Here is a 16,111-nt window from a genome sequence, read left to right as displayed (position 1 = left end):
GGTTACTGTAGATAAGTGAAATAAAGGCTACAATAACAAAAGCCTGTGCTTCAGAAGCAGCGCCCTGGCAATGATTAATTGGCTTCACATTCTTTTTCGACCAGCTACAAGTTACAGCCCAATTAACCTGGTTAATGAAGTTACACTGGAAGTTATAATTTAATGGTAAAGTATCACTGAGTTCAACAACCCTAAACCTAGAAAGTTACGCTCCTTCTGATTAACGTTCATGGTGGGATCCGGGCTTTATTGTGCTACAGAATGTTCTAACTTTAAAAAGATTTGGGTGATTTTAGTAAAAAAAAGATAAGATTTGTGAAGTTTAAGGTAATAAAATATTCTCTTAATTTTGAAAGAATTTTTACATACAATAAACCTACTGCAACTTCCAGTGACCAAAGAGTCCCACTATTTCCTTCTTAGACGTCCTCCATGCCGCTACCTGTATTGCCTTTGGCTTTGGCCGGGCCAAAGATTGGATCACAGTAGGGGCCTCTTCAGGCTCATTGAAAAAGCACTGCACTAATTGGCCGATGTAGTCCTCACCCACAAAATAGATAGCTGGACAATCCTTGGTTTTATATTGATGAGACAGACAATCTGCCTCCATACATTGGCCAGTATGCTACAGACATAGCCAGACGGGGCCAAAATGGCAGCTATTATTAGCCCAATGTATGGGCAGCTTAATACCTACGCTAGCACAGTTTTGTGGTATCTGTCTATATAGGCTAAGATCAAATTGGGTGTAGAATTGCATTTGGGGATATCTATGCTGCCATAGTTTTATGGTATCTCTCTGTACAGGCTATGAGCAAACTTAGGGGGCTGTTCCTGCTGAATTGTGCTTAGTACAGGGGAATCCCTATGTGTCATAGTTTTATGGTATCTCTCTGTACAGGCTATGAGCAAACTTAGGAGGCTGTTCCTGCTGAATTGTGCTTAGTACAGGGGAATCCCTATGCTGCCATAGTTTTATGGTATCTCTCTGTACAGGCTATGAGCAAACTTAGGGGGCTGTTCCTGCTGAATTGTGCTTAGTACAGGGGAATCCCTATGCTGCCATAGTTTTATGGTATCTCTCTGTACAGGCTATGAGCAAACTTATGGGGCTGTTCCTGCTGAATTGTGCTTAATACAGGGGAATCCCTATGCTGCCATAGTTTTATGGTATCTCTCTGTATAGGCTATGAGCAAACTTAGGGGGCTGTTCCTGCTGAATTGGGCTTAGTACAGGGGAATCCCTATGCTGCCATAGTTTTATGGCATCTCTTTGTACAGGCTATGAGCAAACTTAGGGGGCTGTTCCTGCTGAATTGTGCTTAGTACAGGGGAATCCCTATGCTGCCATAGTTTTATGGTATCTCTCTGTACAGGCTATGAGTAAACTTAGGGGGCTGTTCCTGCTGAATTGTGCTTAGTACAGGAGAATATCTTTGCTGCCATAGATTTATTGTACAATCTACAGTACACCCTATTTGTGTATTTTTTTTCTCACTTTATCCCTTATGATGTCAATACATCTCCTTGTCACTGGGCCAATACATACAAGCTTCTTATAACAAGACTATAGCATCCCAGAGTAGGTTTATTGGAGGTAATAAAGAAGCCAGTTCCCTTCTTATCACAAAATTTCCATTAGACAAATATATAGAAAAGAAAAGAAGACTCTTTAGGGTTTGTAGGGTTTCCCTATAGGCCCCATAGCATCACATAACATTCCCTGGATCCTCCCTTCAATCCTCCCCAATGGCTTTCACCTCTCTGATTCCAGGTCTCATTAAACCCGAGCGTGTGTGCGTTAATATTTAACCTCCTACATGGTGTAGTTACACAAAAACGCTCCCAACACGACATTCTATTCTTCCGCCTCCTTGTTGTCCTTTTGGTGCTGAAACATGAAATATTCATGGTTATTGTGCCTGTGTTTGCATTCCCTCACATGGGAATAGTTCAGCGTGGCTTCATACAATCCAGTTCGGCAGCGTCACACACGGCGGCGGAAGCCTCGGGGCTTGAACAAGACTTCGCATTCGTACAAACAAAACACTCGCTGGAACTTTGACAGCGGAACATTATTAATTAACACTGCGGACAAGGCCCAGCTTTGTTACTAAATGTTACCTATTAATTGCTAGCGAGCTGCTCAGAGAATACAAGTCGTTACCGGATTGTGTGCCCGCCGGGGACTGGCCAATACATTTCCCTAATGGAGATGTAAATGCCTATTTGATGCATTGTTAAGTGGCCGTATACAGCGATAGGCACGACGGGGAGGGGCAAACGCAAAGGTTTTACTTGTTTCATTGATCTGGCTCAAGAAAATAAATAGATAAGACAACCAACCACGGATTCCCTTCATCCATCCCACCCAGAATCACTATACGTAGGCCACGCCTCCACTTTGCCCTGAACACGCCCAGTTCTGCGCTGTTTTTTTGCACAGAATATTTAGCAGCAGTGACGCCACAAGCAAAAAGCCACATATGTCTTGAGTCAACTAAGTTTCCTAATCGCTTCAATGGACTTTGCCCAGTTTATTAAAGTGTAAATGTTGGCACACATGGAAACTATTATCAATAGGCCTCTACTTAATCCCAACTAAGATATAATTACCCCTTATTGGGGGCAGAACATGCCTATTGGGTTTATTTAATGGTTAAATGATTCCCTTTTCTCTGTAATAATAAAACAGTACCTGTACTTGATCCCAACTAAGATATAATTACCCCTTATTGGGGCAGAACAGCCCTATTGGGTTTATTTAATGGTTAAATGATTCCCTTTTCTCTGTAATAATAAAACAGTACCTGTACTTGATCCCAACTAAGATATAATTACCCCTTATTGGGGGCAGAACAGCCCTATTGGGTTTATTTAATGGTTAAATGATTCCCTTTTCTCTGTAATAATAAAACAGTACCTGTACTTGATCCCAACTAAGATATAATTACCCCTTATTGGGGGCAGAACAGCCCTATTGGGTTTATTTAATGGTTAAATGATTCCCTTTTCTCTGTAATAATAAAACAGTACCTGTACTTGATCCCAACTAAGATATAATTACCCCTTATTGGGGGCAGAACAGCCCTATTGGGTTTATTTAATGGTTAAATGATTCCCTTTTCTCTGTAATAATAAAACAGTACCTGTACTTGATCCCAGCTAAGATATAATAAATCCTTATTGGAAGCAAAACAATCCGATTGGGTTTGTTTAATGTTTAAATGATCTAGTAGACTTAAGTTATGGAGATCCAAATTAACCTGCCTTCCTCCCTATTTCCCTTTGAATGTGGGTCATCAATGTCATCCGTCACCCCCACTTACATCACAACCCCACCCCGATGTCACAGACCCCCCTCTTTTGGACCTGCCCCCCAACCCTGGCCAGTATGAACAATGATGAAAGATGGCAACCCTATTTATATTTTAAAGATTCAGGTTAGGTCGGGCAAGCACTAGGCCAAATCCTGCTGAAAAGGGACAAATCCTGAACCAAACCCTGGATTCGATGGGGGCTTTTATTGTGAAAATATTATCAGTTCCATAAGTGTATATATATATACATACTGTATGGGACCTGTTATCCAGAATGCATGTAAATATATAGTCAAAGTTGGTTTAGAAAACAGCGATTATCACAGCGATGCAAAATACGCCGGAGCATACGGGGTGGAATGATTGTGCATACAGCCACGCGTCATCCACATTCCTAAGAAGCATGACAACTCCCATTATCTGTTAAGGCCAATCAACCCTTCCATTTTCTTTCCACACTTTTCTTATGCACAACAAATGCCAATGCCCTTTCCATTTGCTTCGTTCCTTCCATACCCAGGGTATGTGCTAGGGGCATCCCAGCAGGTTATCAGCCGGCAGCAGGCAAGTTACATATCCATTGTTTTCTCACTGTAACTTGGACTTTGCTAGCAGGGATCCTTAGCATGGATCAGGCTGACATTTATTGTTTTATTGAGCTAAATTGCGCGTGCCGGTCTGTATTTACAGATGTAGGGAGTGTTCACTGTGTAACTAATCCTGCCGTTATTGTTCCACTTTCAGTGGAAAGGGAGAGTACTGACTGGAAACTCGCTGGCTGGTTCCCACGAGCTTCAGCAACAGAGATACAAATCATGTTTTTTTGTCTAGAGCAGCGGTCCCCAACCTTTATTACCCATAAGCCACACTCAGATGTACCCCCAACTGGCTTAACCTGCCATTTGCTTCCTTCTGCCAATACCCCAAGCCCTGCCATATGCATGTGATTGCCAGGCCCAGATTTGTGATGTCTAATTAGTAGTTCAATTAGACATATATGTATGTGTATCTTTATTTATAAAGTGCTACTTATGTACGCAGCGCTGTACAGTAGAATACATTAATACAAACAGGGGGTTATTAAGATAATAATAGATAAATACACAGTATAACAATAAATACAAATAAATACAAGGTACAGTTGCAATAAGTTAAGAGTCAAAGACACAAGAGGATGGAGGTCCCTGCCCCGTAGAGCTTACAATCTATATATATGGACAACTTTACTTTACTTGTTTATAAACGGGCTCCCTTCCCAAAATGTATGTGTTCCCATGTTTGGCATTAGCCTATACTGTAATTTGCTATTTGAAAACTGGGTCACAAATAATTGCATTGGAAAGCCTGTGATCTCTGCAGTTGCCTGTGCTAATCTGAGACATTACTTATGCCCTATAAATGATCATAAATGCATAATTCCTTGGCTATAAATATTGAAACTCACATGCATGGTTCTATCATACTCAGAAAGTCACGTAGCGGGGATCCACAGCCAATTCCCATTGCACAAGGCAAGGATATGAGATAAGGCTCACAGCTGTATCTAGAAAGGCAACTCTGATTTTACACAGCCCCATTAATTATATAAAAGTAGAGTTGTTTAACATGTTGTTGAACTTTCTGGTCTTGTTACAACTGCCAACGCCCAGTTTTTGTAATATGTTTTATTACTGTAGCCATCTTGCTTTAGTGTTGGCATCTAGCCCTACTACTGCCATTCATTCCTACTGTCCCCGCTGTGCCCTACTGTTGCCATTCATCTCTTTTGTCCCCGCTGTGCCCTACTGTTGCCATTCATCTCTTTTGTCCCCGCTGTGCCCTACTGTTGCCATTCATCTCTTTTGTCCCCGCTGTGCCCTACTGTTGCCATTCATTCCTATTGTCCCCGCTGTGCCCTACTGTTGCCATTCATTCCTATTGTCCCCACTGTGCCCTACTGTTGCCATTCATCCCTATTGCCTCCATTATGGCCTACTGTTGCCATTCATCCCTATTATCTCCATTATGCCCTACTGTTGCCATTCCTCCCTATTGTCTCCACCATGGCCTACTGTTGCCATTCCTCCCTATTGTCTCCACCATGGCCTACTGTTGCCATTCATCCTGCCATTCGTGGCCTACTGTTGCCATTCATCCCTATTATATATCCCCTGCCCAAATGATTTCTGCCCAAGTTCAGGTCAGATATCGGATGGGAATGCCCGTCATTGTTGCCCCTACACGGGCCAATAAGCTGCTGAATCGGTCCAAGGGGCCGATATCAGCAGCTACAATCAGTGTCAGACTGGGACCCCAGGGGCCCACCAGAAAACCTTAGACCATGGGCCCACTCTCCAAACTATTTTTCCTCCTTTCCTCACTCAACCACTTTATTCTCCTAGTCTCTTTTATTTACATGCTAGCATCTATTCTTCCATCTATTTCTCCTCTTTCTTCCCATTCAGAAATGGGTAATAAGCATGAAACAGGCCAAATGGTCAGGATCAGGAGGGCCCACTGACCCCTGGGCCCACCGGGAGTTTTCCTGGTATCCTGGTTGGGCCAGTCCGACACTGGCTACAATCGGCCCGTGTATGGCCACCTTTAGTGTTTGATTAACAAATATCCTTTATTTACAGTACATTTTGCCGAACAGTATGACGACCTGCTCCTTAACTTGAGATTTGTCACTCTTCTATACAGCAGATGACTTGTTTGTTTCAGGCAATTGCGTAGCATTTGGAGCACTTTGAACTCATGATAAGTATAACTTGTCATGATAAGTATTAGTTCAACCTTGAGTACAACAGCCTAGATTATTGCAGTATATAATGTTAACTGCTTGACTTATCTCACTCCTTTGATAAAATGATCACTTTGTGTACGTGTCAGCTTCATGTAGATGCAGTTTGTCCTGTTGTTTTTGTGTGTTTTCCCATTACTGAGCTGAACGCTAAAATGTGCTTGTCTCATAGGGCTGAACCAGGACAGAGGATGGATGCGGGACATTCGGATCTGTCGAACTGCCCACTTGTACCTGATGAGATCCACATCGAAGGGAAGTCAGAGAGACCCAGAGTTATCTCAAAAAGCGGACACAGCAATGTGAAAATTGACAAGGTGGAAGGAGTTTTCCTGCTTTACCTCCAGGACTTATGGACCACTGTTATCGATATGAAATGGAGGTACAAGCTCACCCTGTTTGCTGCTACCTTCTTCCTGACATGGTGCTTCTTTGGCGTCATCTATTTCGTTGTTGCCTTCATCCATGGCGATATGAATATTGAACCTTTGTCCAATCATACGCCCTGTGTAATGAACGTTGACTCATTTACCGGAGCGTTTCTCTTTTCCATGGAATCTCAGACGACGATTGGCTACGGATTCCGTTTCATCACAGAAGAGTGTCCACTTGCCATTTTCATGCTGGTGGCCCAGTTGGTCGTTACGACGTTAATTGAAATATTCATCACAGGGACCTTCTTGGCCAAAATAGCCAGACCCAAAAAGCGTGCAGAGACTATCAAGTTCAGCAACAAGGCCGTTATTACTAAACACAATGGAAAGCTTTGCCTTGTGGTACAAGTGGCCAACATGCGGAAAAGCCTCTTAATACAATGCCAGCTTTATGGCAAACTTCTTCATTCATATGAAACCAAAGAAGGCGAGAAGATCCTTCTTCAGCAGGTCAACATGAACTTTAACGTGGACTCTTCTTCGGAAAGTCCATTTTTAATTCTACCATTGACATTCTATCATGTGCTTGATGATAACAGCCCGCTGAAGGATCTAACGGCTGACAATATAAAAACGAAGGATTTTGAGCTCGTTGTTCTTCTGAACGCCACGGTGGAATCCACCAGCACGGTGTGTCAGAGCCGGACGTCGTACCTCCCCGACGAGATCTACTGGGGCTACGAGTTTGTGCCGGTGGTTTCCTTATCTCCACAAGGGAAATACGTCGCTGATTTCAGCAATTTTGACAAAATCAGGAAATGTAAAGTGATAGAAACTATTTATCTTGTCAATTTTGAGAAGCGCAAACTGGAGGAAAAGTACAGACAACAAGAATTAAAAAACAGAGAGAAGCAAACGAATGTTTAATCTGCACAATAGTTTTCTTTTTTTAATGTGCCATAAGAGTACAAGGCTAAGAAACAAAAGCTTGAGGAATCGGTGTATCAGTAAATGCTACACCAGGGTATAACCATAAAGCTTTATTTCTATGGTGAATTCATTGTTGAATACACTGGAACTGGATTAAGCAATGACATACTCTGGGAAATTGAAAAGCTTGCCGCCTAGTGTACTGGTCTCCAAAAGGACCACATTTAGCAAAACTAAAAAAACATTCACAAACGTCCAGTAGAAGACACCAAATGTGAAAATAAAGGTGGCAACATGGACAATGCAAGGCAGTATGTCAATGAATTAAGACTTTTAGTGCCATTATGGTACCACTATCCCTTTTGTCCTTAACATCTCGTAAGCCTATGAAGTTAACTGATACTTCACAGCCCTCGGTACTCTTTGATATAAAAAAAAGTGTTGCAGGAATATAGTTGACTTTATTTTTCTACATTTTTGTCAGCCTGATATGCGCGATACCTTATGATAACACAGAAGTCTGGTTTATGTAGGGAAACATCAATCTTAGCAATGTTTTATGAGGCAGAAACACAAAAGAAGCAATGGTAAATGGTCCTGTGTAGGATGGTGTGGGCATTGTGTACAATAGACAACTCTTAGTAAAACTGAGCAGCAGAACACTGAAGGGAAGATTAATAGGCTCCTATAGTACCTAATGTCCTAGCAGATTTGTTCTTACGAAGGGTTGTCATTATGGGGTACAGGGTTTTGCAGGTTGCAAAGGGGAAAAGGTTTGTGGGGAGCAGGTTTGTGCAGATAGAAGGCATGGTTTGGCTATAGTGGGGCAGGTCGGTGGCATGACCACGCGTGCATAGGGGATTTTTTTTCATTGGGGCCCCATTCTGCTTGTTGACAAGGCTCAGTGCCCGTGGAGTCTGGGTGACTGGTTGGGATTATAATTGGGCTCCATATGGATGGAGAGTCCTTTAAACTTAGTAGTATGGGGCCCCATGATTACTGATGGTGATCCTGTGCTTAATAAAGAAATACCTATGCTAGCCTAGTTCTATGTAATGTCTGTGCATATGAGTTCCAGCTGAATTGTATTTAGTTCATAGGAATACTTACACAGGCATAGTTGTATGGTATATGTCTGTATAGGCTATGGCCAAACCCAGGGGACTATTCCTGCTTAGTAGAGGGCAATACCTACGCTGCTATGAGAAAAGGATTTATAACAAGTTTAGCAACATTATTGAGCCTTTGAAGTCCAGGTATGTGACCAGGGGTAAATGTATAGCCACTTAGCCAGTGTGGAGGGCAGAACTCGGAGGTGTTGTGGGTGATATAGATATTGTATGACAAGAAACTTCACTGTGAGTTCAGCACTGCCTTGTATCATCTTGACTTGGGGTAGATTTACAAAGTGCACTGCTGGTGGGACACTTTGTGGTCTCTCAATGATTGTTATGCCCATAGAGTGCCACTATACAGAAAAGTCTTGTTATATTAGGGGTGGGGGGGGGGGCTTAGATGAAGAGAATACATTTCATGAACACCTCTACTTAAGATTATAAGGTTATTGGTTGGTTGTCTACTGGATGTACCCACTGTAGGTTACAAACATATTCTAACGACTGTTTAGGTATTTACCCATGCCCTTCAGATTCCAAAGCTTTGGGTGAGAGTAAGCAGGTCCTTTGTAACGTCCTGGAAACAAAGGAAGGAGCTGAAAAGATACATTTGAGGCTGGGGCTCTTTAAAATATGGAAGAACAAATGTATTTTGGGTTTATTTGAACTATAATGTCAATGATACAGTCTTTGGGGAACCAGTAGGAACAGCCTTAAGTCAAAGGGTAAAGAGAACTACCCTACACCCATTGAACAAACCATATACCTTACTATTCATGGGTGAGTGATGAGTTGCATGTTGGCGGAACCAAACGCATTGGGAAATATCAAGCAGTTCAACATTTTATATCACATGACACATAGGCACGGCCATATTGAGTAAGCAGTGACCTTGGTCATGAGTGGTTGACCTCAAGCTTTGATTGACAAGAGGAAATTACCTCATTGGGACCTTAGAGCAACTATGTTTCCAAGCCTTACCTTACCTCCTTGTTCCAACGCCAGCCAATAGGAACATTTTGATTGTGATGACTTCATAGCATAGAAGTCACATGACACCTTCACTTCGGGTCATTTTGCCTGTGCTTACAGGGGTATCTTCTGCATTGTATATATTGCTCATACCTGGGGTAATCATTGTTTTGTAGGAGTCGCTTTGATTGCTATAGTGGTTGTCACATTCATATTCAGCCAATCACAGACCATTTCTTTAAGAATCTGTAATCACAGGCCAAACGTCTTCCTCACTTTTCAAAAGACTTAATTTCACCGCTAATTAAGGACAAAGAACTTGTACCCTGTGACGATCAGTTTCATGGAAGCTGATCAGCTGCTAATATTTATCTGTAATCTATTGAAAGTAAATTAAAATAATCACTGTAAATTACCTTTGTATGTGAATATTGTTTTGCCCTTTTTTTAAAAAAAAATAAAGAAAAACGTCCATCGGTTTTGCACAATTTTATATTTGTTTTTGGGTGGCGGGGATTTCTGTACTAAAGAGCCAGCGTTTGTTTATATCGCAGAGTTTCCATTTGCAGCTGTATCTCATTGCCAACATTATGCATTTTGTGGATTGTTGTCAATAAAATAATAATTTGAATATACAGATTTAATTTCCTTTATTGCAGTTACCCTCTGTATGTATACGGTAGAGCTGGGCGGTATGACCAAAAATTTATATCACGGTATTTTTCAAAATTATATCGGTATCACGGTATTTGACGGTATATAAATAAAAAAATAAATAATAAATATTGGTGGCCCCCCAACACCAACCCCAACCCCCCCAACAACCCCAGCCCTCCCCCCCAACACCAACCCCAACCCCCCCAACCCCAGCCACAACCCCCCCCAACCCCAGCCACAACCCCCCCAGCCCCCCCAACCCCAGCCACAACCCCCCCAGCCCCCCCAACCACAACCCCCCCAACCACAACCCCAACCCCAGCCACAACCCCCCAGCAGAACTTACCCAACTTGTGGTTCCTCCAGCTCCAGCGATGCATCCTAGCGACGTCGCGTGCGCGCTGACGTCACATGCGCGCCGACGTCACGTACGCACGGGCGCAACCCGGAAGTAATAGGAGAAAAACAGCAGGAGGCGCGCATACCGGTATAGCGGTATGTTTAAAACTCATACCGTTTTTTTTTTTAAAACCGGTATACCGTCCCAGCACTAGTATACGGTACAGTGTAAACAGGCAATTAACTTGCAACTTGTCACCATTGTATATAAATTGTAGGAGACCCCCCACCCCAACTAGCCCATTTCTAATTAGCTCTGTCTCTCTTGAGTTCTGAAACATATAGGTGGTAGGTATATGTGATGTACAGGGGGGTGGAACTAGAGGGATCAGCAGTTTACATGGTCTAGAGCAGTGTTCCCCAACCAGTGGCTCAGGGGCACCATGTTGCTCTCCAACCCCTTGGATGTTGCTCCCAGTGGCCTCAAAACATCGGCTTATTTTTGAATTTCTGGCTTGGGGGCAAGTTTTGGTTGCATAAAACCCAGTGTAAAGCCAAACAGAGCCTTCTGTAGGCTGCCAATCCACATAGGGGCTACCATATAACCAATTATAGCTCTTATTGGCACCCCAGGAACTTTTTCCATGCTTGTGTTGCTCCCCAACTCTTTTTCCATTTGAATGTTGCTCATGGGTATAAAAGGTTGGGAAATCCTGGCCTAGAGAGTGTGAAGGGACAACACTCAACCCTGTATCTGAGAGCTGGGGAATATGGGATAATAGAATCATAAAGAGGTTATGAAAGTCATTTATGAAGAAGAAGGTAAGGTGCAAAGAAAAACAAGGACAATTGACCATGTTTTTGCACTTTGCACTCTACCTTTGACCCAAAATAAATGACCACAGAGACCTGTGCCTGTCCCATGAATACTGTGCTGCCAGCATTCGGTATTCATGAGGGGTGCACGAAGGAAGGCACAGTGGCACCCACCTTCTGTCTCTATCCATCTCCCACATTTCACATCATCCACTTGTGCATATTAGGGAGTGGCAATGGAACCCAAAAGTAAAGTTCAAATAGCCTTCAACCAGAATGCTTGTGTGCATTGAAAAGTTCAGCCAAATTGGTAGTATCTACAAAAAGAAAATAAGGTATATGTGATGTACGGGGGTGGAACTAAAGGGATCAGCATTTTACATGGTCTAGAGCAGTGTTTCCCAAACAGTGGCTCCTGAGTAACATGTTGCTCCCCAACCCCTTGGATGTTGCTCCCAGTGGCCTCAAAACAGGTGCTTATTTTTTGAATTTCTGGCTTGGAGGCAAGTATTGGTTGCATAAAACCCAGTGTAAAGCCAAACAGAGCAATCTATAGGCTGCCAGTCCACATAGGGGCTACCAAATAGCCAATTATAGCTCTTATTGGCACCTCCAGGAACTTTTTCCATGCTTTCGTTGCTCCCCAACTCTCTTTCCATTTGAATGTTGCTCACGGGTATAAAAGGTTGGGGATCCCTTGCCTAGAGAGTGTGAAGGGACAACACTCAACCCTGTGTTCGAGAGCTGAGGAATATGGGATAATAGAATCATAAAGAGGTTATGAAAGTCATTTATGAAGAAGAAGGTAGAGTGCAAAGAAAAACAAGGACAATTGACCATGTTTTTGCAATTTTCACTCTACCTTTGACCCTAAATAAATGACCACACAGACATGTGTCTGTCCCATGAATACTGTGCTGCCAGCACCCGGTATTCAGGAGGGTTGCACGAGGGAAGTCACATTGGCACCCACCTTCTGTCTCTATCCATCTCCCACATTTCACATCATCCACTTGTGCATATTAGGGAGTGGCAATGGAACCCAAAAGTAGAGTTCAAATAGCCTTTGACTAGAATGCTTGTGTTCATTGAATAGTTCAGCCTAATGGATAGTATCTACAAAAAGAAAATAAGATCAGAGCTAGTGTAACAGACCTCCAGATATCTGCACCATTCCCACAAACATCAAATAGGTAAGTGAATGCCAGGATACAAATTAAGACTTAACTTGGATTAATAAAATGAAAATCATGTGTTGAATCCCATATAAAGTAAAACTCACATTGGGTAGATTGGGTAGGTGAGAAAATAATTGTATCCCTACCTACTCTGCTAGGAGCCAGAAACGGTTAAGGGGGAAACAAGCGTAATCACAAGAAGACCCCCATAACCACTGAGCCCCAGGATTCATTTACCCACGCTTATTAAAAACCCCATCAACACCCTACGACAACCTCCCCCCTTAACAAATGCCCTACGCGCGGTTTGCTCCACATAGGGGAGCTTTGACATAGCTCCCGGGTAAATGAATCCTGGGGCTCAGTGGTTATGGGGCTTTTCTTGTGATTAACATACTCTGTGCTAAATACCCCATGTGCACATTACCCTTGTACCCTCATTGGACCTAACATTTTTGAGTAGGAGGTGCAACCTTTCTCTTAGTTTTTTTTTATAATTAATGGATAGTATCATTGTTGTTGGCCAAGAAAAGAAGTAGCCCCACTACTTGGCTTCCCCATTTGACCAGTCAATTGAGTTTTGTTGAGTTCTCTGTGTGTCTTGAAAAAGTCAATTGCATTAAGGGTTAACAGCCCCTATGGCTTTGATATCTACACTTCTTTATTTCATTGTTACTAGGCAGATGCCTATGTGTCTATTTTGCTATTGGCCATATGTTTAATGGCCACTTTCTGGCCACTGTAATATAGTGTTTAGCAGGGGGTATAAACTTTCTGTTGGAATTGGGCATTTGGGATTCGGGCCACTTGAGGTGGAAACCCTTAGATATTCCTATATCCACAAGATGATCCTGGCCTTGAGATTGTGACCCTTGGGATCCGGACTACTTTAGGTGGAAACTCTTAGAACTTCTTATATCCCCAAGATGATCTCCAAAGTGGCGCTCACTACAACTCTTGGCTCTGATAAAATTGTATTTAACTCCATGCTTCCTATATCTGCAAGATGATCTGGGCTTGGGACCCATGGGATCCGGGACACTTGAAGTGGAAACTCTAAGAACTTCGTATATCCACAGGGTGATCTGGGCTTGGGATTTGGGACCCTTGGGATTCGGGCCACTTGAGGTGGAAACTCTAAGAACTTCCTATACCCACAGGGTGATCTGGGCTTGGGATTGGGACCCTTGGGATCCAGAGCACTTGAGGTGGAAACCCAAGAACTTCCTGTATCCACAAGATGATCTTGGTTTTGGGATGGGACCCCTGCAATCTGGGCCACTTGAGGTGGAAACCCTAAGATATTCCTATATCCACAAGATGAACCGGGCTTGAGATTTGGACCCTTGGGATCCGGGCCACTTGAGGTGGAAACCCTAAGATATTCCTATACCACAAGATGATCCGGGCTTGGGATTGGGACCCTTGGGATCTGGGCCACTTGAGGTGGAAACCCTAAGATATTCCTATACCACAAGATGATCCGGGCGTGGGATAGGGACCCTTGGGTTCCAGGCCACTTGAGGTGGAAACCCAAGAACTTCCTGTATCCACAAGATGGTCTTGGTTTTGGGATTGGGACCGTTGGAATCCAGGCCACTTGAGGTGGAAACTCTAAGATATTCCTATATCCACAAGATGATCCGGGCTTGGGATTTGGACCCTTGGGATCCGGGCCACTTTAGGTGGAAACCCTTAGAATGTCTTATATCCCCAAGATGATCTCCACAGTGGCGCACACTAGATAGTTAGATAGTTACATAGGGTTGAAAAAGACCAGTGTCCATCAAGTTCAACCCACTACAACTCTTTACTCTGATACAATTGTACTTAACTCCATGCTTTTCCATTAAGTCTGTGAGTACCTTTTCCTGGGGTCATTAGTCTTGGACAAATACATTGTTGGTTCAGATTTGTAGCAAATAACTCCTGGGGGCTGATTTACTAACCCACGAATCCGACCCGAATTGGAAAAGTTCCGACTTCAAAACGAACATTTTGCGACTTTTTCGTATGTTTTGCGACTTTTTCGGCGTCTTTACGAATTTTTCGTTACCAATACGATTTTTGCGTAAAAACGCAAGTTTTTCGTAGCCTTTACGAAAGTTGCGTAAAATCTTGCGATTTTTCCGTAGCGTTAAAACTTACGCGAAAAGTTGCGCCTTTTTCGTAGCGTTAAAACTTAAAAGGTGCGAAGTTTCGCGTAAGTTTTAACGCTACGAAAAAAGCGCAACTTTTTGCGCAAGTTTTAACGCTACGAAAAATCGCAAGATTTTACGCAACTTTCGTAATGGCTACGAAAAACTCGCGTTTTTACGCAAAAATCGTATTGGTAACGAAAAATTCGTAAAGACGCCGAAAAAATCGCAAAACATACGAAAAAAATCGCAAAATACAGATCTTTACGAAAAAAACGCAATCGGACTCATTTCGACCCGTTCGTGGGTTAGTAAATCAGCCCCCTGGTGTCCTGATTTCCTCTTCTTTTATTATTCTGACAGTCCTGATGTTTAGTTGAACAACACTCTTCTCATATACTCTTCCACATAGCAAAGGCCCATCCTGCGGACTAAGAGTCCAAGTGTACCCCATGCTCTAACCAACCTAGCTGGGCATTGTCGGTTTTACAGCCAAAAAGGGCTTACACTAGTCTGCTATCTCGTTGTTGAAGGGGTCCCTGACCCCAGCAACCAAAAACCACACTGACTATTCATTTTACAAGGAAATGGGTTCATTTATAAAGAATGGGCAAATTTACACCTGAGCAGATTTTCATAGGTTGCTGTGCCTTACTTCCTGGTTCTGCCGAGTCTCTGTTTGCGTAGGAGGTGCTGGTAGAACAAATAACCACTCCAAAGGGCTCTGTATAATGAACGGGTCCTTATTTTAAAGCTAATAAAAGGCCGCAGCTTAGCATTTGTTTATGAAGAGCTCTTATCTAAAACTGTTCCAGTGCTTTATAAAGAAAACAAATTAGCATTGGCTAAACTCTTATTGTATCATTAGCTAAATGTTTCCTTGTCACCTTCTTCCTATTGTGTTATATCCCCAGAAAGGATGAGGCCTAGCAATTAAAGAGCTATTTGGTGCCGCTGGCCTGTAAAGAAGGCTCTACATTAAAGGGGGCCATACAGGGGCAGATTTCAGCTGCTGATTCAGGTTCTTCAGACTGATTCGGCAGCTTATCTGCCTGTATATGGGGATCCCAATGGGTCTCCCTGGCCGATACCTGGCATAAAATTGGTCAGATCTTGTTCAGGCAGGTTTAATTTTCCGTCGGATTGGGGACCGCATCAGCTTGATTATGTGTTCCTTAGTCCAACAGCGCCTATACCCATCTTAGGTGAGCAGATCTTACCGTGTATGGCCACCTTAAGTTCTACATTAGGAGCAATGGCATCTCATAGACTGTACTGAGAGTCACCATAAACTGTAGTATCATAGGTATTTCTTTGTACTAGCCTGTACCATAAAACTATGGCACATAGGGATTCCCCTGTACTAAGCACAATTCAGCAGGAACAGCCCCCTACGTTTGCTCATAGCCTGTACAGAGAGATACCATAAAACTATGGCACATAGGGATTCCCCTGTACTAAGCACAATTCAGCAGGAACAGCCCCCTAAG

At 42.9% G+C, this 16,111-nt stretch overlaps 1 protein-coding gene across 3 annotated transcripts in view; it reads left to right on the top strand.

The window, feature by feature from the left end:
• The window catches only part of kcnj15 (potassium inwardly rectifying channel subfamily J member 15), a 36,495-nt gene extending 26,367 nt beyond the window's left edge, over positions 1 to 10,128 (top strand). For all 3 annotated transcript variants that reach the window (XM_004919581.4, XM_004919580.4, XM_004919579.4), the window contains exon 2: positions 6,275 to 10,128. In XM_004919581.4, coding sequence (XP_004919638.1) covers positions 6,294 to 7,403 — 1,110 coding nt within the window. In that variant the 5' untranslated portion in view covers positions 6,275 to 6,293 and the 3' untranslated portion in view covers positions 7,404 to 10,128. The remainder of the gene's footprint in view (positions 1 to 6,274) is intronic.
• Positions 10,129 to 16,111: the final 5,983 nt, after the last annotated feature.

The sequence above is a fragment of the Xenopus tropicalis genome, chromosome 2, assembly GCF_000004195.4.
Source record: "Xenopus tropicalis strain Nigerian chromosome 2, UCB_Xtro_10.0, whole genome shotgun sequence".
NCBI lineage: Eukaryota > Metazoa > Chordata > Amphibia > Anura > Pipidae > Xenopus > Xenopus tropicalis.
Note: the sequence above shows the minus strand (reverse complement) of the source record. Positions and strands in the feature narration are given on the sequence as shown.